We start from the raw sequence: 25,366 nt of genomic DNA, 5'->3' as shown, positions 1-25,366 counted from the left end.
AGGATTTCGGTTGGCGTGTTTTCTGTCCATCACAATGGGTTTCATCTGTTAAAAAAAACGGACAGCCGGGCGGACGATTTTCAATCAAATGATTCGAGGAAGTAGCACGCAACGGGCGGCGTCGGACAGCCTCCTGTGGCTGGTTTGGAGGGAAGCAAATGTTTGGCACATGTAGCACTTAGCTATATATTACGACTAAAGCAGGTTACCCACACACACACACGCACAACGAATTTCGGATATAAAATGTGAGAGACCACACACATGACGAGTAAAGTAAGTCCTATGTGTGATTCATGTTCTTTTGCGTGCGGTGTACTCGAGATGAACACAGCACACCACACGCGTGACCGTGTTGCTACTTTTCTGAGTTGGTTTTCAAACCAGATGTGTGTCATAGTAAGACGACTGACCTGCGAGTCAGCATGTTTCCACAAAGAAGAAGATAGAGAAGTTGTAGGAGAATAGAGGGGAACCGGTTACGAGATCTGGTTACATTGTAGTTACAAATGCTTCTTTGTCGTTTTTGTTGTGGTGAATGTTTGGGAGACGCTCAACACAAACGGTTACTCCCATATTTGTTTCCGGCAACTGCTCAAGGTCCCGCTTGGGCTCGTGGACTTACATATGAACCGCGAAGAGAACATGAGAAGTGAGGCCACTGCCGGCTTTACCTCACTAAGTCTGCCAAACTTGAATACGTTGGTTTCTCCGCAGCGTTTTTACATTTTCTGTCCTTCTGCCAAAAATGCCATCTTGATTTAAAAATGTCTCTTTAAGAGGTGAATCTTTGAGTGCTTCTCTCACTAAGGTTCATTTGCATCATGTTTTCAGAGCCATCAACAATGAAAGCAAAAGGAAAATGTGCTGAAAAATATAACTGTCACAATTCACAATATTCATTTAATATACTGTATTTTCCACACTATAAGGCGCACCTAAAAGCTTTAATAATTTTGAAAAGCTGATGGTGAGCCTTATAATCAGGTGCGCCTTATATATGGATCAATATTGAGATTGGGATTGGTAGATGGGGAATGAACTGATCAAGTAAGCTTTACCTGTTTCTTTTGTGTGTTTACAGTTGAAAAAAGTTGGTCATATTGACATTGAGTTATGATGCTATTGAGAGTTTAGATTATTATTTGAGTTATTGTTACTACTTTGAGAATTACTATATTGTGATTGAAAAAGTTTTAAAATATGTCATTAATTGAAGGTGCGCCTTATAATCCGGTGCGCCTTATATATGGAAAAAGTTGTAAAATATGTCATTAATTGAGGGCGCGCCTTATAGTGCGGAAAATAAGGTACTATGAATGATCGATGGCAAAAGTTTGTTCTTTGAGAGGCTCTCATTACGCCATATAGGGGTCCTTGCGTAAAAATTGCATACAGAAACAGAATGACCAAGGTTGTTAGGACTCAGGAGCGGATTAGGAACGACAAAAATCCATTCTCCAACCTACAATACAGAATAGTCTTGCAGACATTTGAAAATCGAGCCTTAGCACCGGCACGACTGTTTTTAAGAGAGACCAAATACATTGGAGGAGCTCCTCTACATCGACGCTGTAAACATTAATGTGAGGACGGGCATACGAGGAGTAAATTACGCGCGAAGGAGAAGCCTCCTTCCTGGATTAATGGCCGTCTCTGTCTGTATTCGCGGGGTAATATGAAAGAGCCTTTGTTAGTGAAGTGCTTGCCGCTGACAGAAAATAACTAGCCCCCCTCCCTCAACTTCTAAATTCATTGCCTCCTCTCCCGCTCATCCGTCACTCCATTTTTTTCGCCCCTCCCGATAAGCCTATGTGTTTTCTGTCAAAGTCGCTCATTTAGGATTCCACGCTGCGCCTGCTGTACGGAGGAGGGCCCGGGAGACACTCGGCCGCATTGTTAGTATTCACTGTCTCCTCCAGACTTCCTGCCACTGGGTGGGCAGCAGGAGTGGGACATGTACAGTTGGTGATTCATGCTTTCACCTGTGATGTTCCTCGCGTGTGTTTGGATCCCAAAGAATTAGTATTATACAAAGATGGGTAGTATATATATTTTGGGGTGGTTATTATGTGGTTAGAGAGCTGCAGTGTTGGTAATGTCGTATTCTTAGCTCCTGCGCCGGTATTGTTAACCTCCTTAGGCTATGCTAAATAAAGAATGGACTATCAGTGAGGGGAAATGACTACTTGGCACTGCACCGGCGGTGTGTCTTTCATCAGGTCACACATTGCTCTTCTCACACCTGCGGCTCTTGACAGGATGTTGGCAGGTGTTAATTGCGATTGTAAAACAGGGCGTGATGCTTTGTGATTTTGCCGCATCTCCGCTTCCCCCATGGGTTACACAATGCCGGACTCCTAAAATTCTTTTTCTTTTATTTACAAGGCTGCAGTCACAAGTTAGAATAAATTCTGGTGCTTTGATTTTGTGGTTTGGTTCGTCTAGTGGCAGGGGTGTCAAACTCAGTTTTGTCGCGGGCCATTTTGTAGCGAGAACTTCCTTCATTGGGCCGATATGTTGAGGAAACCAAGTCGTTTTTAAATATTATTACTGTACACAACAAATTGATGGCTTAGTCGTTTTGAAACCAGAAGTAAAGCATTCTAGTTTGTTCATTTATTGTTTATATTACTGTAACAGAACAAACCTAACCTAGCATTACGCTACATCATACTAGGTTTTAGCAGCACAACTGCCCGGTTTGGAAAATTGGTTCCTCCTTTGGACTTGAATACATAATGCCAATGTATAATGTAGATATATAAGGGGTCATGTATGCAAGTCAGAGTACTCAGTTGCAAGTATGTCTAACCTAATGTGGAGGAGTGGTCGTACTTGAAGTAAATATTTCTATAACAAAGACTTCTCCTCTTCATGCGCCGCATGATGGAATCGTTGGCAATGAAGAACACATTTATATGCGAGGTTTTGAAATGTATTATCATTCAATGTATTCATTTTTAATAAAAAACGGACAAAATCTGCTCACTTAAGGGACAATGTGTAAGATTTAGACTGTTTTTCATTGAAAGGAATACATTAAATGATTATAAATTTCAAAAACTTGCTAATAAATGTGTATGTTTCGAATATAATCGTAGGTCTAGTTATATTACATGGGGGGGTGCCACTTAAAAAAATGTCAAAATTTAAATGCTAAATTATATTTCATAAAGTTACTCAAGACCATATATATGCTTATTTGCTATTGATTTGGATTTTTTTCCATTTTGAATGTAGTCACAGCATCCCCTTGATCTTTGTCAACATGACAAACAAAGAGCAATCATCTATCTCGGTTGTAACAACATTTTAGCGCGATTTATTTTTCAGCGATGTTGCTCAGAGAAACACACAGCAGCGTTTGTGTTATAGATGTTTTTGAGCCCTTCGTCATAGTTTGCCTTGCCTCGGGAGTTCCACATAGTCCCAGCACAGAATCTATTGGCTCCATATTGACTTCCCTTGGCTGTCTCCAATGGATTTGACATGGATAACGCGTTTGGGTTTTGAGGCTAGAGGGGGGGTGGGGTAATAAAAAGCAAGGGACCCACAAATGAAAGAAAGAGTGAAATAAAGAAGACTGAAATGAAGAGGGCTTAAGTTGGGAGAAGCCAATAGGTTGTCAGGGGCAACAACGCGCCCCTCCCCCCCCCAAAGGCCTCGGGAGCAAAATCGTAGCTGAATTGGACTTAGTAAGACTTATTTGGCTCAAACAATGTACCGCACTTTTACACATAAGTGATTTATAATCGACTGCCATGGTGAATTGCTTGGACTACTGTATACTGTTAATGAGGTTCATAGTTTTATGTTATTCTACGCTTTAATTGCAATACGTCGACGTGTTAAATTCACTGCCCCGCTCCGGTTTTGTAGTGAAAGGCTTTAACAATCATTCTCTGGAAACGATAAGCCTTATTAGGTCTGATGGGGCTCCCGTCTCATATAACCTAATGTGGCCATGATAGACAGGATTCTGGGTTTGGATTCATTCGTACTATAAATTCAAGCGCATTCCCAGGCCCTGTCCTCCGTAATGGGCCATTACGGACCATGTTTGTAGATGAAGGGACCAGATGTCCCTAATGTGGTAGAGGGTCCAGCATTGGCTTTTTAAGTGAGGAGGAGCATGAGCTGGACACTGTCCCTCATTAAAGTGACCTGCTTGCCGCTAGAGTAGGCCCATAAAACAGCGCTTTAATGTTCTTAGCAGAAGAGCGCCACAATTTGCCCACAGCTCCACAGCCGTAAAAAGGGAATTGAATTCCATAAGAATGATCTGTTGTCATAGCTCATGGCACCAGCTGTCTGACCATGTTTAAATGCAACCCCTGGGTGTCACTCCCTCTGTGTTGGCTGCCATGATCCTAAAAGCGCATCTCCCGCTGGTCCACTTGAGCAGAAGAGCTTTGCCGGATCGAGTTAGCCATATGCAAGGACAACATCAAACATTCCAATATTATTCGCAAGAACATGCAGCCTTTGGTATAGTCCCCTCTATCTAGGATGCCAAATTGGATTCCCATGTTGCAACTTTACCACATCATTTGTTATGCTTATATTACTTAGTAAATATACCTGGGAATTACCGTATTTCCCACACTATAAGGCGCACCTAAAAGCCTTAATTTTTTTACAAAGCTTGTGCGCCTTATAATCCGGTGCGCCTTATATATGGATCAATATTGAGATTGGGAGTCGTAGATGAGGAATGAACTGATAAAGTAAGCTTTTCCTTTGTGTGTTTAAAGTTGAACAAGGTTAGTCGTATAGAGTTATTATGCTATTGAGAGTTTAGCGTTATTATTTGAGTTATTGTTGTTATTACTTTGAGTATTACTATATTGTGATTGAAAAAGTTTTAAACTGTCATTAATTGAGGGTGCCCCTTATATATATGGAAGAAGTTTTTAAAATATGTCATTAATTTAGGGTGAGCCTTAAAATCCGGTGCGCCTTATAGTGCGGGAAATACGGTAATTTTAGGGGCATACATATTGTAAAGCATACTCTCTCACTATATTCATGCATGGAGGCACCTATTACTCTCCGGACACCCCATCCTGTCTTTCTGCTTGGGCAGTAAAACCTGATGCACAGCTGCTATGGGAGCACATCTTGGGGTTCCTGCAATGCTGATGGCCGCCTAATGTGGATTCCAGCGAGGCAGAAAGACAAATGTTTGTGCTTCCAGGTCTTCACGGTATCCAGGGTTGCTGCAGCTGTCATGTTATCCTTTTGTGCCATGGACCTTTTGAGCTAAGAATGCAACCTAATATCCTCTTGCTTTGCAGGCCTTAAGTTATAGCTCCAGTTATTTTTTTCAGAAGCGTTCGGACCTCGTTTGATCATTGAGCTTCCAAAAAATGTTAACATGTACAGTATATGACAACCTAATACAAACGTGAACATTTAAAGTTGAATACAAAATTGTATTCATCTTGGAAGACAATGATAAACATTTTTGACTATTTCCTTAAACGTTACAGAACAAAAAGCAACTGAATTATATTTTATTCATATCACTTCTAAATTATGTTGTTTAAAAAAAATGATTGACAAATATGATCATCAAAATAACAGTTTATTGCAGCCCCAATTTTTTTCAAACCATTTTGAAACGCGCAAATCCTCACCCACAATCTGCAAGCGAATGACCGAATAATTGTATGTAAACTGCCCCACACTGCAGTCGTAGACACGCTCATAATCTTTGGTAGCGCCGTGTGCGTACATTGTCTTCTCCTCCCACATTGTCTTTAATTTAATTCGTGCTTCTCAGCGGAACGCCGTAACCTCGTTTGTATGCTGGTCATAGCGAGAGAGCCAATGCAAATCTTATTTACACTTGCTGTCTAGGGCTCGCGCGGTGGTAAAGTGTCTAGTTTTTGCCAATTTGCAGTGGCTGCACTGACCCCAGTTTCTGATAGACGCTTCTTTTAACGTGACAGCCGAAAGAAGGAAGCCCCCTCCGCTTCCATTCCCCACTCAAGGATCAGGATTCCACGAAGCCGCTAACTCGGAGAGCACCTCGTCCACCGCCCGACCCCTTTTTCTCTCTCTCTCTTTTGCAACTCCCCTGACTGCGGTCTGAAAACTGATAGGCGTTCTGGCGCTTCAGGTTGCAGGAGCCTTGCTTTCAAATTCGCTACTGATAGTCAAGGTGTGGCCACAGGCATAGTGGGAAAACAAGCAGCGAGGGAGCAGACTCCCTCCCCTTTGCCGCCAGGCTAAAAGCAGCGAGCTCACGCCTGATGTGAGACCTCGCTCAAAGGGATTTGCGATGGGGATGCTCTTTGACCCCTCGACGCCTACATTATGTAAATGTGTGCAGAAAACAAGGAGGATGATACTGTTATTTCCACAGAAACGCACTTAGTTTGAGTAAGCGCGGCGATGTTTGCCGTAAAAGCACTCCGACACGTTATATCAACGACTCAAACTGCGAGGACAGTTGTAAAGCATTTATTTGGACGGCTCGGGGAAAACATCGGACAAATATGTTGTCGTGTAATGGAGCTTTCTTCCATATGTTTTTATGGTCGTGGTTGGTAAGGTAACCAGATCGCCCTCCTCCTCTCCAGAGCAATGTAATTGTCCCTGTGCACAAAGGATGGGGGGATGTGTAATATAAGACGGCGCAGCACGATGAGGTTCGTAGACAACGCCCTTTCCCAGACTGTACCAGCACGTATCAGTTGACCGTTTCAGGAGGAAGTCTAACATCGGATTTCAGCCCAAATATACGGCAATAGGCAAGACCGGCTGATACTTGTTCATTTTGTGAGGCTGGCTTCCTTTGGGTTGAAGGGCAACTCCTCCACTCGGGGAATTTGTTCACCGCTTTCTCCTATTTGTTCCGACTAATGACTGATCGCTCCTTTTGTGTTTTGAGCCTGTAAACACACTTTCAGAGTCAAGTCCTGCAGCAGGACCAAGTATTGCAGAATTTTGATGCGTTTGTGTCTACCCGTGCAGCAGGTGGCGGGGGCTTCCTTTTCTTGCGTGAGCCGCTTATACTTAATACCGCGATGTCTTGTAAACCACAGTGGCTCCTTGCGTGGATTAAAGCGGGCATTGATGGCTGATTATAATTCAAACTGCTTTGTCTCCACTCAAACGTTTTTTATACGAGCGGGACTAAAATTGTTTAGGTGACTTATGTCCAAGCATGAGTGGATTTACAATTTAATTTCAAACAACTGATGTGACATGCGTGTCAGTATCTGTACAAGGCGAAATACGTTTTATTATGTGTTTGAATGGATTCAGGACCTTTGCTTTTTAAAGCTTAGTACAAGTCAAATGTAATGGAATTCAAACCATATGTTGCGGGGACATGAAAGGGTTCTGCGGCATCAACAGACACAGCTGGCTGACAGACAGTCTTGTGATCTCAAAGCCGGTCCGCTGTCTTTTTGCTGATCTCGTCGAGCTCACCAAAGCATGACCTCCCCCGGCTAATTATTTGCCCTCCGATGACGCGCCGTCGTTGAAATGTTCCTTAAAAGTGGCCGGGCCGGGCTTGCCTAAGAAAGCGGACTGCGCTGGTGGGCGGGTTCAAAACTGACACCGTATGAATGTTATTTATGGCCGCACGCTTCCATATAGGGTTTGCGGAATTACGCTCCAGATTGGCAGTGAGCTGGCCATGGACAGTGAGTTACAGCCCACCCGCCTTCAAGCAACGGTCATTAGCACTTCCAACACACTGGGATATTAAAGTTTGTTTTACAGGTCCCCATCAACAAGCATGCAGGGCTGCGGATTATTGAATTCATATAATATGAGGTATAAAAGCTGTACATCTTTAGTGTCCATGTCATGGTATCTGGATGGCGTGGCCCTTAAAGATCACGTTGGCTAATAAGATGATGTGTCATGGCCTGATCTCTGAAGGTATTACAACAAGTAAAACTTTACGATTTATAGAAATAGTTTATATCACTATCATGGCATTCCTGCATGAATCTCTATTTAGCTGAGCATCCTCATATACTTTGTTCAAGAAAGACATGCAAGCAATATTAACTTTCATTTACGGCAGTTGCTCACTCGTAGAAAATAGAGCTGTGCGTTTTAAATTGTTACCACCCATGCGTCCATTGCACCGGAATGAACATTCAGTAATAAAACAGTCAGGGGGGGGGACGACTTCATTCCATGTACAGTGCAGTAGACTTAAATTGCCACCATAATTACTTTTCCAATTACTCAACCTTTTTTTTTTCTTTTCTTTTCCGATAATAAATACAAAACCTCTGTCAAAACTCTGTAGGCGAAACGTACATGAAAAAGCAACCAATTACTTTGCAACAACCAATTATATTTCAATCTATTTTGGTGATGCTCTGCATAAGGGTGCATTGCAATATAGTCTCACAAGAACTGTCCTACTCCTAATCACACCGGCATCAAGAATTTGCCCGCCTGCTGACAAACATACGTGTACAGACAAACGGCCTGAAATGATGTCGTCTTTTAGCTGTGTCGTCATAGTGCCCTTAGTAAATTCACAAAACATATGGTTGATTGCATCTTGTGGTCAAGAAAGAATAACGTCTGCAATTAGCATTAGATTTTGAAATAAAACTAGCCACAGACTTTAGATTGTTATTCTGCGGCTCAGAGGAAAAGACTCAATTCCCGTAATATAAAATTTGAAGAACAAATAAGACCACCTGGAACAATTTAAAACCCCTAACCATTTCCAACAAGGAAGAAGTGTCTGTTTAATGTGCCTGCCAACTATAAATTTGTCTAACTGACCGGGTCTTTGTAACACAAAAAAAACAATCTCCATATTCATCAAAGCTAGTCTCTCCCCATCAAGTCCATTGGAGCATTTCCTGTTGTGCTAACAGCATCTGCAACAAAGAAACATCTTTGCCATCTGCCATCAAACATATTAGTCTGGGATTAATTCAGAATAGTCAGGAATTAAGTTTGTCGGTGGAAGAAAGAAAGTAAGAAAGACTAACAGAGAGGCACATCAGGAGTTGGTGGCGGATTACGCGGAAACAGTTTGATGTTTAATCACTCCTTGTGCATAAGGCGTGTAAAAGGGAGATAGAATGGCTTTCCAGTAAGCTCTAATGGAAGTGCAATGTCCTTCTGGTGAGTCTTTCCTCTGTTAGAGTAACACACCATGAACTCACACAAATGTGTGTTTCCCTGAGAGCCTCCACTGAAGCAGAATGATAGGACGGGACTGACCCAGCACAGAACCCCATTTCTCCTCTGCCTCTCATCTTTTGCTCTACACTCAGCGGCTTGATTAGGGTGACGCACGGCGAGGTATCACGCTTTTATTGCATTTTTATGACACTGCGGCTGCCTTGCCTGAAAGTACGGCATAATCAGACCGTTATCGCGCTTAAAGCAACAACGCAGTCATTTTGCCATCTTCAAATTAATTATTTTGACGCTTACCATCTCACCAAGTTAAAATAAGGATTATCCGCTACTGCCAAAGCAACGTGACAGTAAAACGAGTATGTATGCAAAGGAATAGAATCATGTTTACTTCCAGACGTTAGTGCTGTAGGTAGGGCAAGACCGCACTTACAAACCAAGACTATAATCTAGACATGAGGAGCGCATGCGGGTATGAAAAAGCTGACGTGACCGAGGACAGCATGCGGGTGTTAAAGGGGGAAAGGTGGGCGTGAAAGCGGCACGGCGCCATCGGCGTACAGGGCCAGTATTTGCATTGAGGAAAACACATCGATTTAGCGAAAGAACTCGAAAATAGCACCTTCAAAGAGACAGTCAAAACGGGAAAGATATTGGGAATTGAGCAAACACAAGAGAATTTAAGATAAACCAATCCATGGTTCCCATTCGGAGGAACCAGGAAAACTAGATTTGCTAAGTCAAGGAGACAAAGCTTGGTTTGTGTTTGAAGCTAGTTTATTTGCTTGATTTCAAAGGGCCTGCACTGTTCGAGCTTTTGCAAAAGCCGGTATAATATCTGAGGAGCCGAGCGGGAACAAGACAGACTCCGACATTGACAAGGAGGGGACCCGGTGTGTTCGATGGAGAACTTGCCGAGTTCTTCGTATCGGATACGGACGATGAGGACATTGATGCATTCAATTTGAGTACATCGTAAATAATTCAATAATTTACAACAGAGCTCAGTTTTGCTCCCGCTGCCTTTTTAAAACCATACGCTAGCGTGTGTGCTAGCATGCTACCATATCTTTTAAGCTACCGCCCCAAAATACAGTTTTGTGTATGTGTTAAATACAGAAAACACAGAGAAAGAGACAGCGCTTTTTACTACGGTGCGGATTTTGGTTGAGAAAATCTCTCTATAATTGTTAGAAATCATGTTATCCTGTTGAGCAGGCTATTAATACAGTGATAGATCGCAATTATTTTATAAAAACAAAACAAATATGAGCTCCTAATATATATATACCAACTCATGATTGTAGGGGGGGGGACTCGTGGAACTAAAATAATATCCTCGTTTCACCAATAGATGAATCTGTAGAATTGAAGCCGAACACTACCAAAATTTGTGCACATACTGCACCATCTTAAGAATTTATCTTATCGCTCTTGATATATTTTGTGACCCTGATGAACATGACTGGCACGGCAGGGTGACATTCAATCAATCCTCACATTAAAAACCCCAAGGTCTGGAAACATTTCCACAGGCGGTCTTTTCCAAGCGGAGACAGATTTGTACATGGTCATGCTTGTGGTTTGTCGTTATGTTATAGCTTCAGACAAACTGAGGACAGATGTGTTTGGAGTCCCCCCCCCCCCCCCCCCTATTCCTTCCTCCCCTTTCTTGATTCCCTTTTCTCTTCCGCCCTCCTTCCACTTCCCCTAATCTGGGACTCATTGTGTCTGTAATAAAGCACAGCTGCACACATCCCTCTCTGCACCCACTCAGTTGAGCTGATTACATGGAAGTAAGAGTCCAGTCACACAGTCATGCTTCCCTATAACACAAATAAGAAGGGATGCTCCTCGTGTCGGACTCATGCCAGTCCTAATCGTTGACACCCGATGTCGAAATTTGTGCCGGTGAACCTACGACGGAAGCATCGTTCATGACGGTTATACGCTAATAGACTTATTTACTGATATCCTATATCATAGGTGTCGAAATCCAGTCCTCGAGGGCCGGTATCCTGTATGTTTTCTAGTTATCTCTCCCCAACACAACAGATTTACATGATTATCTTATTAGCAAGCTGATAATGCTTGATCCTAAGCATTTGAATCGGTACTTGAGAAAGAGGTTTGGAAAACATGCAGGATACTGGCCTTCGAGGACTGGAGTTCCACACAGTTGCCCAATATGGCGGCCGTTAAGTCGCATGTTTGCTCTCACACAAGTTTGCCGGGGTGGTCGCATTGTCGATTATATGTTATGATTGTGATGTTTCACTAAGATCGCAAGCTGCAGCTAACGTGTTCGCTAAGACTCACAGTTTGCATGCAATGTTGGCAAAAGGTAGTTCAGTGTTGGGGGTGCGGGTGGATTTTACCATGTCACATTTTTGGAAAGCACAGCAAGAGCAAAATGAATTTTGAAGTGACAAGATTGGAAGATGGAAAAAGGCATTTAAAAAAAAAAAAACGCCTCAAAGAACATCTTTTGTGCAGTTGTTTTGCACAAGTTATGTTTTTCTAACAGTTTAAAATAACATTTAAAATGGTCATATCGGTACTATAAAAAAAAAGCATCGGTGATCTTTAGGTAGCGCAACGCAGCCTCGTCATGGCCAGGGGCCAGTGTTGACGTAGGAAACCCTGCGCATGCTAAATTTGTCAATACTACTCCAGCAACATAGAAAATGAAATGCACACCCAATTTATTTGAGTCTTGTTTGCACCGTGTCATCAGCTCAGCTTCCATACCTTTAGAAATTCCGTCTCTAATGTGATTTGCACTTTTATTGTGGAATTTCAAAGTACTCCTCTGACTAATACAGTGATTTCAAAACAAGTAATCACCTTTTATGAACTGTAAAGTCAATCTTTTTAATCAACAGTTTAAACTCAACTCGAAAAATATTTGGCGGTTCCACCGTACTTTGGCATTTCTGTGCAGCGTAATCCCGTGCGCATTATGCGAGACGAGATCTCGTAGCCGCACTGTTTCAATTTGGCCGGCGAGATGGTGGCGAATTGCTTGGGCGCAGAAATAAAAAAATGCAGTCATGCATGTGAAAGTGAGCAGCCCTAATAGAAAGATGTGTCTCTTTTACAAATTGGAAGGCAGAACTTCTTCATTAAACATAGACAAACGGTATGAGTGGGTGATAGCGAAAAGCTGAAAAGTTCTTGCTAAACAACGCCAGGGAGAAATGGTTTATTATGAAATAGTCCACCAATGTAATAATTGAAGCATATGCAAACGATGGGGCAGAACAACTGTGGGATGAATGGTTCTATTTCGTTGGGGGGGGCTGTGTTCTAACCGCACTGTACAGTAGTTTGACTACCATAGCAACAGCAGGGGCATCCAGGTCAGCTCAACTCAGAATCCGCAAAAAGCTTTTAGATGGATTTCTTTGTCTCGGGTTGGCAGACAACTTTGTCATCCATTTAAAATCACAATGTCTTCATCCTTGACTTTCACCCAACCGTTTTCCACGACGTTTGTTGATTTCTTCGGAGGCCAAATGGTTGATTGGGGGGTCAAGCAAGTTAAGCACATTAGTGGCGAGCTCTCATTTGGAATTCCGCTTTATTCACAAAACACACTTTTATGCTACATGACGACATCTTCACGCGCGCAAATGTATGCTTTCAATCTGATTTGTCTGCACACAACTTGTGCAACAAGATTACCGTATTTTTCACACTATAAAGCGCACCGGATTATAAGGCGCACCCTCAATTAATGACATTTTAAAACTTTTTCAATAACAATATAGTACTCAAAGTAATAACAATAATAACTCACATAATAACTCTAAACTCTCAATAGCATAATAACTCAATGTCAATATAACTAACTTGTTCAACTGTAAACACACAAAAGAAACAGGTAAAGCTTACTTTATCACTTCATTCCCCATCTACGAATCTCAATACTGATCCATATATAAGGCGCACCTGATTATAAGGCGCACCATCAGGTTTTTCGAAACATGAAGGCTTTTAGGTGCGCCTTATAGTGCGGAAAATACGGTAGTAAAGCTTGAAAGCGTTTAACATTGGTCTCTTCCTGCTTTTCTTTGTCAAGCACAGGACAATTTTGTTTCAAGCGAAATTTGACACGTATTGATTCAAACGAGCTATGGCAAATGCACACACAACGTGTGTATTGGCAGCTATCCTAATCCTTTACTTTGAAGAGGTTTCTTTTTCCTCGCTCATTGTTTTTAACACTTTTTATGCCCCCCTTTTCCCCACAGCATTCACTTGAAGCAATGCCTCTGTAGCCTCGGGTTGGTTCGTTTTGTTATCATGAAGGGCTTTTAGAGAAAGACTCCCCGGTATTTCTGGAAGTGTGGCACAGGACACGTGACTTCATTTAAAACAAAAAAAAGATAATGGTAAGTAGCTGTGACCGCAACCCACCACTGACTCATTGGTTTTGTTTAGCTTAAGCATTTAGACATCTCAGCAGCTTTAGATTGGACTCTTTCCCTTTTTTAGGAATTTAAAATTGTATTAATTAGAGGTGTGTGTGCAATAAATTAGAAAGTGGCATAAAAATGATGCATGAGGTATGTGGAAATAGCTCGGAAAATGCACAATATCTGGTTCCTGGGAGCGTGTATCGTCGATGCCATCACACAAGTATAAAAGTAGCTTCCAGCGGTTGTCAGCCTCATCTTTTGTCTGCTGCTTTGTATCTCGGCCAAGAGGATGCACATACCTCCTGTCCGTGCGCCGGTTTATCCAAAATGGAAAAGAAAGAAAAGGCAGAATTCCATTGGCTTTGTTCTCCAGAATCCAGCATCAACTTCTGACAAAGATGCACGTGACAAAATGGCCTTCAAAACCTCTTTGCATTCGTTCTTTTGACGATTGGCTTTCAGCAGAAGTCTTCTCAATGTGCACGTGTTTGTATTTGCAGCCTCGTGTGTGTGTGTGTGTATATGTGTATGTATATATATATATATTATATAATGTATATGTATATATGACACATCCTTTACTTGACGCGCGGTTAATTAGCACATGAGGCGCCAAGGTAGATGATGATATCAGAAACACGAAGACTAGCATTATTCCTGCGCTACTATTTGTGAAGCACATCACATTTGAAGACTCCTTGTCATGCACAATGATGATTATAATAAAGATGATTGTAGCCGGCCGGGTTATTGCGCTACTAAGTGAATGGTGAGCCAAGCAATCACGCGGGCGGTTTGACAGTTTGTCAGAATTTAATCACATTCTAATGTAGCAGGCGTCAATTTAATCAAAATTGATAACGTGCGCTTTCCTCGGCGGTCAGTCTCGGTGGATGATAATGGCTTTGTCCAGCGCGTTCATTTGCACAACCTTTGGTCTGTGGATATCAAAGATGTAATGAACTGTGCTCTTTGTTGTCTCCCTCTAAAGCGCCCACTTTAATCAGATTTATCACCGAACGAGTACTGGTATCACGTCCGTATTGAACATCAACTCTGCATGTGATTGAATCCTCAAAACAATTGTTCTCATTCCCATGTCCATAGGCAAAGTCAACTATTTTTTTTAATGATCAAAATTGTCAAATAATTTTCTCAAAGCAGAACTTTTTTTTGTGTGTGTGGCCGTCCATCTGCTTGCCAGAATGGAGGTCTGTTTTAACTCGCTCACTGCACAGATGACAAATATGCATTCTGTCAGGAATTTAATGGAAACAATATGTCTCCACTCTTTCGTGCAGACAAACTGGGTCGGAGTCTTTGACCGCAGCCATTTACATTCTAACCCAAATAAGTACTAAAGCAAAGATTCTGTAGCACACGTATTTGATTTGATTTGTCAAGTTGTCTCATTTCTTATTTAATGCAACGAGGATTTTCCAGCCGTTGCACTGAGAACAGCACATGACAGAAGATATTCATTGCGGCTATCGCCAACATGGTTTCCCTCGTGCTGAAAAGCAGAACTGAGACGCTGACATCACAGCACTAGCACCTAATCTCTTTTTCCGTTCAAAAAAATAAAAAAGTCAATGACCGCGCCGATGGTCCCTTTGGGAAAACCTTCGGTACACTTAATGCTTGTTTCCGCTTTTACGCTCTGGGCAAATGTAAGACAGGAACTTTTCAACGACTATAAAATCATCAGAAAGGGCAACTTCATTGATGGAAGTACCATTCTTGGTACCTCACTACACGCATTACTGTAGTGTGTAGTTGCTGAAAATGTGCAGTTCAAAAGTCCGAATGGAAAAGAGCGGTTTATTAAACCTTACGTGGATTCGTTTTTTCATCTTACAGGTCATACTTTTCCTGACGATCAGTGACACCACCATTAGTTAAGAGTGAAATAAACGTGCGCGTTTACATTCAGAGATATCATAGTAACCGTTTAATGCCCTCACTAAGATTGTAAGCCACTCAACTTGCACGACAAAATCAGCGCAGCAATTCCCTGATATCTCCTGAGAGGTAAAGCTTATCAGCTCCCGGATCCAGTGACACAATCAACACAATGTATTCTAATGTTGTGTTATTTGCCTAGCGCACCTCTGTAAATAACCACCCTAAGAGCTTATCCTTTGCGGCTAACCCGTAGATATCCCGAGATTCAAAAATGTTTCAAAAAGACTGCCAACCCGAATTCTCTTTTTGCAGATAAACTGGATTTGCCTGAGGAATGAGGAGGCTATCGCTAAATGTCACTGTAAGAAGCTCACAGCGGATGCTTTCGTTAAGCTATCTTTTGCTTAGTTGGGGTGCTCGGTACTTTGTGTGGGATTAGACTACCAGTGGAGAGCGCCGACGCTATTTCCCACCTGGTCAAAGCGTATACCCTTTGGAGCATATGCAAATCTCTCAAAGACAACGTTCTTGTCTCGAACATAGTCCCAAGTAGTCTTACGGATACTAATGAAGTAACAATGTGAAAAAGACATCCTTTGGGTCAGAATCAGCGAAGCATCCCAATCTACGTTAGCCACTCAGTCTGCCATGATGCTTATCACCGCGTTTTGCAATGTGGACGAGCGTGATAAGAGAAAGGCGTATCAGAATGCTTTTTCGGAGACATCCTCATGTATTCTGAGGAGGAGTCCTCAATTTAATGCGTGTAGAAACTATAAGAATAAACCAAGTTATGTCCCTTTGAACTTTTACGAACTGTTATAGGGTTACGCTTCAATTGAGCGTAAACAGTTAATGTACTGTTTTCATGTGAAACCGTTGCGTATTTTCAGACCAACTATGAATGTGTGGAATGCTTTGCTCGTTTGAAGTGCTTTAGTAGAACACTTTCAATGACTTGAGTCTGGCAAAAGGCAAATGTCCTTTTTCACAGATCCAAGCTTTTGGCTCCAAGCAGTTGACTGAGAAATACTGAGATTTCTGCGAGAAAAAAAAAAGGAACTGAAGCAGAATGTATCACATTTTGAGGCATATCGCCCTGACTAGATCGTCTAGGTCCAGTTCTCTGAAGGTCTTATGTTCAGGAACTGAAGCAGAATGTATCACATTTCGAGGCATATCGCCCTGACTAGATCATCTAGGTCCAGTTCTCCGAAGTTCTTATGTTCAGACCATATAAAGGTCGATTTGGGGCGGTTAATCTCTGAAACAGCAAATTAGAGAAAAGAGCATTTACATTTCTTCAAGCAGCAGAAACATTCTTGCACAGTATTTCAATGTAGTTTGAAGTATGACTAGTAAACAATTTGGATGTTTTATTCAGTCCATTAGAAGGGCCGTCTGCATCCTCTCAGTTCCTTTGAACTTGGTAAGGGTTTGTGTTTAGTCAGGCCTACTACTTGTGCTATTTTCTAGGATAGGAGAGGGTAAAAATGTTTTCCTGGATGTGTCCGTAAAGAGTAGATTTTAACTGCAGGTGACCTCACTTCCTGGAAGCCAATGACGTCACGTGAAGATATGATTGCCCATGAGATCGTCACAGCTCACGTTTCGAAGCTAACATCTCGGAGATCGCGAAACACTTTCATTTCCCAATGCGATATCATTTGAAACATTCTATCTTACGAAAATTCAACAAATCTCTCGCTAGCTCTCCGTGCATCTGTGAGTATGGATTTTCACGTGACGGAGCAAACAATAGAGAAGGCGCTATGGCACTCGGGGTTAGCCAGGGTTTTTGTGTGGCTTGTCAGTGATTGTGGGGGGCATGCAAACATTGAATAGGATCATTGAGTCGGAGGTAATTCCGGGCCCCCGGTGCCGGGCATTAGTTGGAGAGGCCATTCTGCTGACGGGCCCGTTTGTCCCACCCCCTCCCTTTTTTAACCCCCAGACCCCCATCCCCTTGCTGCATCGGCATTTCTTTCCGCACCGAAGCTTTTATGGTCGTACCCATGACGACATGTCTGATGGGGTGTGGCAGCCGAGGTTTCGTTTGACCCTGTGGCGTTGGGAGCCGATGCGTCCAGATTGCAATAGCTATTTTTCAACTTTGATATATGGATACATACACTAGAGATTTGTAATATCATTGGAGGTGGTTGTACCTGCTGGGAATTTGTTGTGTGACTGTGGAATGTAGAGCCTCTCTGGGATGGCGTCATCTCCAAATTTCAGACAACGTTCAGGAGTTTGAGCTGAGCTCAGCTAAAATACTCACGGAGGGGGCATTTCTATCAAGTCACTGCTAAACGCATTCACTGCATACATTTTATAAAGGCTAAGACAGAGCAACCGTGGTATTTGAGTACAAAAAAAAAACATGTACTTTAAATATATATTTTCTTCCCATATGACAGTTTTGTACACAGAGCACAGACAGAATTGGGGGACGAAGCCAACACGGGAATTTCGGCAGTCGTGTATGAAAGAATTCCACAATACCAAGATGGGGCTGTGAAGTTGAATAGCTGACACTTCTCCTGCCCCGTTGTATTGGAGGAAGTGTTGCTATACAAGTGACAAGTAGTTTATGTCAGACCTTACACGGCGCTGGCATCAAAATATTTGAGTCAATGAAATTAAATAATGTTATCAATCTAAAATAGTCCAAACTCGCAGAATTTAAGCCTCTCATAGTCTGATTTACTCAATTCTCTAGGAGACTAGTATTGTTTTAGACCAAAGTTAGATGTTAACAAAAACAGAAACATCTGCTTTTACTTTGGAAAACAATGATCAAACATTTAAGCTTATTTTCTGATGTTACGCATCAAGCCAGTAAACCAATAACAATAGTTTTTGTCTTCTGCACTGCTGATCTGAGAAAAATGTCCTGTTTTCTAACAAGGGGATGGAATTTAATGTTTTAATCCGATTTATTGAGAAATTGACCGATTCATTGTTCAAACAAACTATTTTTCGTTGCATATGTCCCTCTGAAAGTGCGGACAATTGGAGTATTATCTCCAGATCTCTTATGCTTCAGACATGACAATTTTGGAGGCTCACTGGAATTCAAGTCACTGGGAAATTTATATACTTTACATTGATACTAAACCGTTTATAAACGGTTGTCTTCTGCTGCGTACAGGCCAAGTAAACAGTCGTCTCTGTCATCAAGGTTTTACCACAAAAAGGGCGTGACACATTCTGACTATTCAATTAAAGCGAGAGGTTAAACGTATGATCCTGAGTTGATCTACTACATCCTCCGCTCAAGCCCAGAGGAACTTCATCCGAGTGCGAATGACGCTCTGAAGAGAGGGTCTCGGGCCCCCGAGGTAGCAGCACAAAGAAAGATGAGGTGCCCCCTTGCAGGCTTTTGTTTAATAATGCCCCTATCTGCTTGAATAATTCAAAACAAGCGGAGCTGCTACACCAAGCGTACACCTAGAGAATGGTTTTCTATTTTTGCCTCTGTGCACCGTAAAGACGATAGTCGCTCGCCAGGGAAGCTGGCCAAGTCAAAATGAGCATAAAGTAAGAGAGGAATGTGTTTGTCTGTCCATCTGTTTGCGTTATGCTGCCACTCACTTGTAACGCGGTAACTCTGTCACGGATGCCCTCGCTTGGACGGGAGCCCCCGAGAGACACCTTTCTTTGGTGTCTCTGTACATCTCTGTGTGTTGCGCGTATGTTGTGATGAAATAAACATCACAAGCCCTCTCCTGTGCCCCTCGAGGATTCCTCCATCCAAGCATCCCCGAACGCCGTGAGCAAGCGAGCTAGCACGTGAACGTTGATTATACACCGAATACGGAATCTGCATATCAAATTCTAGATGTAGCTAGAACCTTTTTTGGACTCCTGCCACCGTAATAGCGCTTAAAGTTCAATTTCGGTTGCCTCCTCTTCAAACTCGATATTCCTTTGCACCTCCTTTGAGCGATACCTTTGGGGCACAGCTTGAAGTGAATAATTTATGAGCACGAGGGAGGGAATCACAAAATCTTTGTGGACCTTTCGTTGCTCCGCGTGTTTGTCTGGCTGTCTGTCTTCCACCTCCTTTGTCTAGGTCCTTTTTTCAAGGGTTGTTTTTCACCACCGGCTTCATTCTTAACTTTATCTCTCTCTTGCAGTGAGGTTTGTCAACTGCGGCCAAGGGGGTCTGGTGCGCTTCGAATGCAACAACCCAGAGGACTTGCGGATAGAAGCAGACGGGGTGGTCTACGCCGCCAGGAATCTGCAGCTCGACGGACTTCGGACATCAGCGCTGCTGATCAAGGCCATTGACGACAACACTCAGCAGCAATGGATAACTCTTGTCAGATTGATGCCCTCCGAGCAACAGGTGAGTAAGCAACGTTTACGTCGCCGATTGGATCCATCGTGGGATTGACGGCGTCCAGAAAATGTGTCTTAATTTTATTTTCTGGGGATTTAAGTCAGCGGGCGAATTCTGAAAGTCCTCTGCGGTTTGAATTACGCACGGTCACATCTTGTTTCGCAGTGCGTGTTAGCTTCTTTGTCGGTGAAGGTCTTAGGCTTTTGTTAGCTCCTGTGTATCAAACGCTCCTCCTGAAATTCAAAAACATCGCTCGCCCTTGAGTGTTCTTTGCAGCACATGCGAAATGTCGTAGTATATCAATGGGGTAGCCTGCATTCGAACTATTTTAACATCACCTCATGTGGCCCTTGCGGCGGATAGTATAAAAGTATAAAAGCTTAGGTATGTTAGGAAATAGGACGGCTTAGTGGAAGAGTGTTTAGCACGCCCGCCTCACAGTTCAGTGTCCCAAGTTCCACAATTCCAAAAAAAATGCATGAAAGGTGTATTGGACACTCCCAAGTTGTCCTCAGGTGTGATTGGGTGTGTGAATGGCTGCGATTGGCTGGCAACCAGAACAGGATGACCCGCGCCTACTGCTGGGATTGGCTCCAGCAAGCCAGCGACCCGAGTGAGGATGAGCGGCTACAGATATTGGATAGATGGAAACAACGGGAATGAATCATTCAAACACATAACATACTAACAATGGGAATATGAATCTTAATTATTATTTCAGTCTTTGCCCCGGATTTGAAGGGAATCCATAGAATTTGCTCTTTATTTCTGTCGGTCCATTGTAACGTACTGCAATAAAGAACCGGAATGATCAATTCCGCCCTGGCGTCAATCAACTTGCACTGATTACCTCCATGGCAAATTCACAGATGACTAGTTTCCCAAATTGTAGCAGGTGTTTCATGAGACAAGATGGATGCCTGATAATTAAAAGTTAATGTGTCAATTTAGTTGGAGCGCAAACATATACTTAACACGGTCAGCGCCTAGCGAAAGCAGATGCGCAACGACTGCTCGTAAAATAAGATTTCAGCGGGCACGCGTCTTGCGATTGTGAGCTTATTGCCTGCGCGCCATCTCGGCTAGACGGCGAGCATCTGTTTGAGTTCTCCTGGACAAGACAAGCAGTCGTCTGCGATTAATTACATCGTCCATGTGCTCAAATGTCAACATTGTCTTTGGCCGAGGATAAGAGAAGGTTCGCATTAAAGAAGCGCACATGCCCTATCTGTCCTCCTTGTAGTCAGGAAATGAAAGAAACTTCTAAAGGCTTTCCGACTCCGCAGGTTTTAACATTGAGCGCGAAGGAATTATGGGATCCTGCTCAGCAAGACACGACACGGAGAGACATGTTTTCTTTCGCTTCCGCGCGAAAGCCGATAGCTAGACCATGTCAACTCCTGAATTATGACCATTTCAAAGCAAGATTCATTCTTACGCAATTCTACCGAATCAATTTTGAATTGATTGTTAAATGAATCTTATCAGCTCAAGCAAACTGGAATGTAAACAAAGCCAGCGAGAAATAAGGCACCAAAGGAAAGTAATAATCACAATAAACTTCACTTTACATAAGGAATGGCTCGACGAAGCGTAAACGTTTTATGAACTACGCACAACACTCAACCCAGTGAGTGTGTGCTCTATTCCAGACCATCTAAATTACAGTACATCATCATTACGAAGAAAAAAAAAAGAACTACATTTTTGTAAACCTGCGTACCATCAGTGAAAACGTCAGGAAAGGGAAACGCGTATTTTTGTTGCGCTATTCTCGGGGGCCAGCAGCCACAGCTCTTTGCAAGGAACTAAATTAAAGTTTTAGCCGGTAATGATTTCTCGCAGCCTCTCCGAGCACTATCATTAGCCACACACAAATGCAACTGCAGGTATAGGATTTTAATGACACTATTAGTCACTGCTGTTGGTAAGATAAATACTTTGGCCAAACAGGTAAACTGTCAGCCATTTTTTCGCAACATAAATCAGGCTACGCATTTGCATGGTGCGCATCCAGCGATGATTTCTTAATCACATCAGTGATTACTTGTATTTATTTTTTTTATTAGTAGCACCGTGAGTGTTTCTGCCTTGGGGAGACATTTTAATCACTGACAACTAAACAATAACCTCATTAGTATGAGACCGTGTCTACCTCCGATGGAAGTCTGCTGCACAAAGCAACACTTAAGAAGCGGAAACAAGGGAGTTTTCTTAAAGGGGAAATCGGGCTTCAATGTTGAGGCCCTGAAGCTGTCGGAACAGCGAGCGCATGCGTTTGGGGTTTGGGGCTTCACAGATAGATGCACGTCGGAATGAACGATCCCAACACGCCATTCATCATTCCTATTGCAGGTTGCGAATAATTGCTACTCTCACTCCTGCCCATTTTTATAAGGTACCGTATTTTCCGCACTATAAGGCGCACCTAAAAGCTTTTTTTTTAAAAGCTGATGGTGCGCCTTATAATCAGGTGCGCCTTATATATAGATCAATTTTGAGATTGGGATTGGTAGATGGGGAATGAACTGATAAAGTATATATGGATCAATATTGAGATTGGGATTGGTAGATGGGGAATGAAGTGATAAAGTAAGCTTTACCTGTTTTTTTTGTGTGTTTACAGTTGAACAAGGTTGCTCATATTGACATTGAGTTATTATGCTATTGAGTGTTTAGAGTTATTATTTGACTTGTTATTACCGTATTTTCCGCACTATAAGGCGCACCTAAAAGCCTTAATTTTTTGAAAATACGGTACTTTGAGAGTTACTATATCGTGATTGAAAAAGTTTCAAAATATGTCATTGATTGAGGGTGCGCCTTATATATGGAAGAAGTTTTAAAATATGTCATTAATTGCGGGTGCGTCTTCTAATCCGGTGCGCCTTATAGTGCGGAAAATACGGTGATAGATGTTTCCACAGCTTCTCTGAGTGTCTACTTGCCATTTGACTTGTGTAGTGTGTTAAAATGCAGTAATCAAATTCCAAATATGATTAGTGAAACCTGTCTGACTGTGGTCACTGTGTTTTTGTGTGTGTGTGTGTGTACACGCATAAGAGGTATGGGTCCCATAGAGTGGCAAAGCGGTAATTTATTTCTGCAAAGCACTGCACGGACTTTCAAAGCAAGCAGCGTGAAGTACGGGGGAGGTGATAACGCTGAACAACTTATTTTCTTTTCTTACTACATACAATATTTGTGGTTAAAACGTTGATGATAAATGTTTATAAGGTGCTCTTTGGTTTCATTTCTTTTGGTGGGCCAGATCAAATCCTCTCCTAGGCCACACGCGGCCCACAATCTGGAGTTTCCCCAACCTGGGTTCATTCATCAACGGCGACTGATTTAACATATTTTTTAATCGTTGTTGTTCTTTGGCGACTGGTGTTCAAGGTTATTGTAACTTTCCCTGGCACTACTTCAGTTCCTCCTTCATGTCTCTGGAGCAGCATAGGCAATTTGTGCCATCTGTGTGTTTAGTGTCTGGCTTGCAGGTACCATCCTCCTTTGTTTCAAATCTCATTCATTACAGCTGAGGGAGGATGGCAGATCCATTATGGGAGCCCGTTGTGTCTGTGTGGGTGCATTTTATCAGGACATGAGATGAGGTTTGCCATTTAAAGCCAAGCGGCGTTGCTGGCGTACTGCTGCCGCGAAGCACGTCAAGGAGAATTGTGCTGTAATGTTGCTCGTTGAGACTAGAGAAGCTGTCCGACTACATTTCGAGGAAACGTAATGATCTTTTATTCGCCATCGGAGAATAAAATCCAGAATTGCCCTCTCGTACCTCTCATATGGACGTAGCTCGATTTCCCCGTTAGCTTCGAGTAGATGCATATTTAGCCGGTGAAGTAGTTGAGTGAAACAGCCGCTTACCGATGCGATTCATGAGTATTTTTCGCATATTAAAACGGACGACAAGTTAGAACTTCTAAAGCAGAAGGCGAAATAATTGCAGGTCAAAAGGGTCTTTGATTTACTGGCAAGATGTTTTGAGGTTGACAGAAGCTAGTTCAAATCCATTTTAAAAGTCGCGTCACATTATTGATGTTTAGAAAACTGCGGTCGTTTTGGGATGCTAGGACAATTTCATTATAATGGCTGTTACTGGCTTGATGTTTACTTGATAGAAGTTACGAGCTCGGTCACGCCGCAAAGTGACACTACATGTGGTCAAAGTCCACAATAAGACGCTCCGCTTGTGCCATACTTATTGTACTGTTTTTATTTGACTGTTTTATTTGTATGGCTAATTGTATGACCACGGCAACGTCCCGACTTGTGCATAAATTCGGTTTATGTGGTCACAAAGAATGAGAACCCCCTCATAGTGAGTAGGAAATCCCGCCACCCTGTAAATAACACGTCTGTGTTTTATATGTGCTTATGAAGAAAATATATCTTCTTTTTTTTTCCAGGTCACGGACCCCGCTTCAGATCCAGCCACGTCCAAGAATTTGCGGGAAATAACTTTTCCATCACGGAACTCGGACAGCCAGCTGAAACGCATGAAGAGAGACTGGGTCATTCCCCCAATCAATGTCCCCGAGAACTCGCGAGGTCCATTCCCACAAGAGCTTGTTCGAGTAAGCCCCCCCCACCCCACGCACACAATCATACTTGATTCATATCTTGAGTGAAAAGACCTCTTTGCTTGATATGACAACCGTGTAGCTCCCCTATAGCCCAGAGCTTCCACTCAGAAGGTCACAGCCATGAGACTTGAAGAAAATGTTCCTTATTTACAGCTCTTTGCTGAAGGTCACTCCTGCCGCCCACCCCTTTGGTTATTTTGTTTTAAGGGCCATACAGTACAACTTGCCATCATGTGACAGCAAAGAGAAAGTTGAAGTGCTCGCCAGCGCAGTAGTTCCTTCGATATTATAGTACTTTTATCATGGCTCAAGGACACATTCAAGCGCCTTTTATTGACGACGGTGTTGTGGTTGAGGCTTGGTGTGGGTGGCTGACAAAGGAGAAGCACTCCTCAAGATAGTCAAGGAGATCCTTCTCCGTATATTAAACTCAATTTCTTATCAAGTCCTCCGCACACATTTTGTATGTACTATATTAGTGCAAGCCACATTAACGGGGAGATTTCTGGGCTTGGTGGATATTATTGTGAGGAGGAAATGAGATGCTCAGCAAGGACCAGGAAGAAGGTGCAGAGGGTTTCAACTTACAACGACGACTAAGAGAGAGAGGAAAAAAATCTCCCGGTCCGGACAGAACTTCAATACCACACGAAAATCAATATTATCCCCGCTATTGAAATGACTTGCCAATAAGACACTCGAGCTACCGGCCATTATTAGCATATGTAATACAGTTACTGGGTGTAGCTTCTGATATGTGGGGCTGGCTAACCGATGTTGGAAATTTAATCCATTTATATATATGGATTTTGAGAGGAACAATGATTAACCTTCAAACACGATGCAGATATAAATATCCACCAGTCAACGACTGAGAATACCGTATTTTCCGCACTATAAGGCGCACCTAAAAGCTTTAATTTTTTGAAAAAGCTGATGGTGCGCCT

The 25,366-nt window shown here is 42.6% G+C and overlaps 1 protein-coding gene and 1 long non-coding RNA gene across 2 annotated transcripts in view; one reads left to right on the top strand and one right to left on the bottom strand.

The window, feature by feature from the left end:
* Window positions 1-25,366, bottom strand: part of LOC148414396 (uncharacterized) — a 107,483-nt gene that overhangs the window by 16,892 nt on the left and 65,225 nt on the right. The gene's annotated exons all lie outside the window — the stretch shown is intronic.
* cdh2 (cadherin 2, type 1, N-cadherin (neuronal)) overlaps window positions 1-25,366 on the top strand; it is a 60,359-nt gene that overhangs the window by 16,848 nt on the left and 18,145 nt on the right. Inside the window, exons 3-4 of the mRNA XM_088428793.1 lie at window positions 19,613-19,824; window positions 24,243-24,410. Coding sequence (XP_088284919.1) covers window positions 19,613-19,824; window positions 24,243-24,410 — 380 coding nt within the window. The remainder of the gene's footprint in view (window positions 1-19,612; window positions 19,825-24,242; window positions 24,411-25,366) is intronic.

This window comes from Hippichthys cyanospilos, chromosome 12 (genome assembly GCF_059441005.1).
Source record: "Hippichthys cyanospilos isolate Australia breed blue-spotted pipefish chromosome 12, RoL_Hcya_1.0, whole genome shotgun sequence".
NCBI classification, from domain to species: Eukaryota; Metazoa; Chordata; class Actinopteri; order Syngnathiformes; family Syngnathidae; genus Hippichthys; species Hippichthys cyanospilos.
The sequence above is the reverse complement of the archived record's forward strand: the minus strand, read 5'-3'. Positions and strand labels throughout refer to the sequence as shown.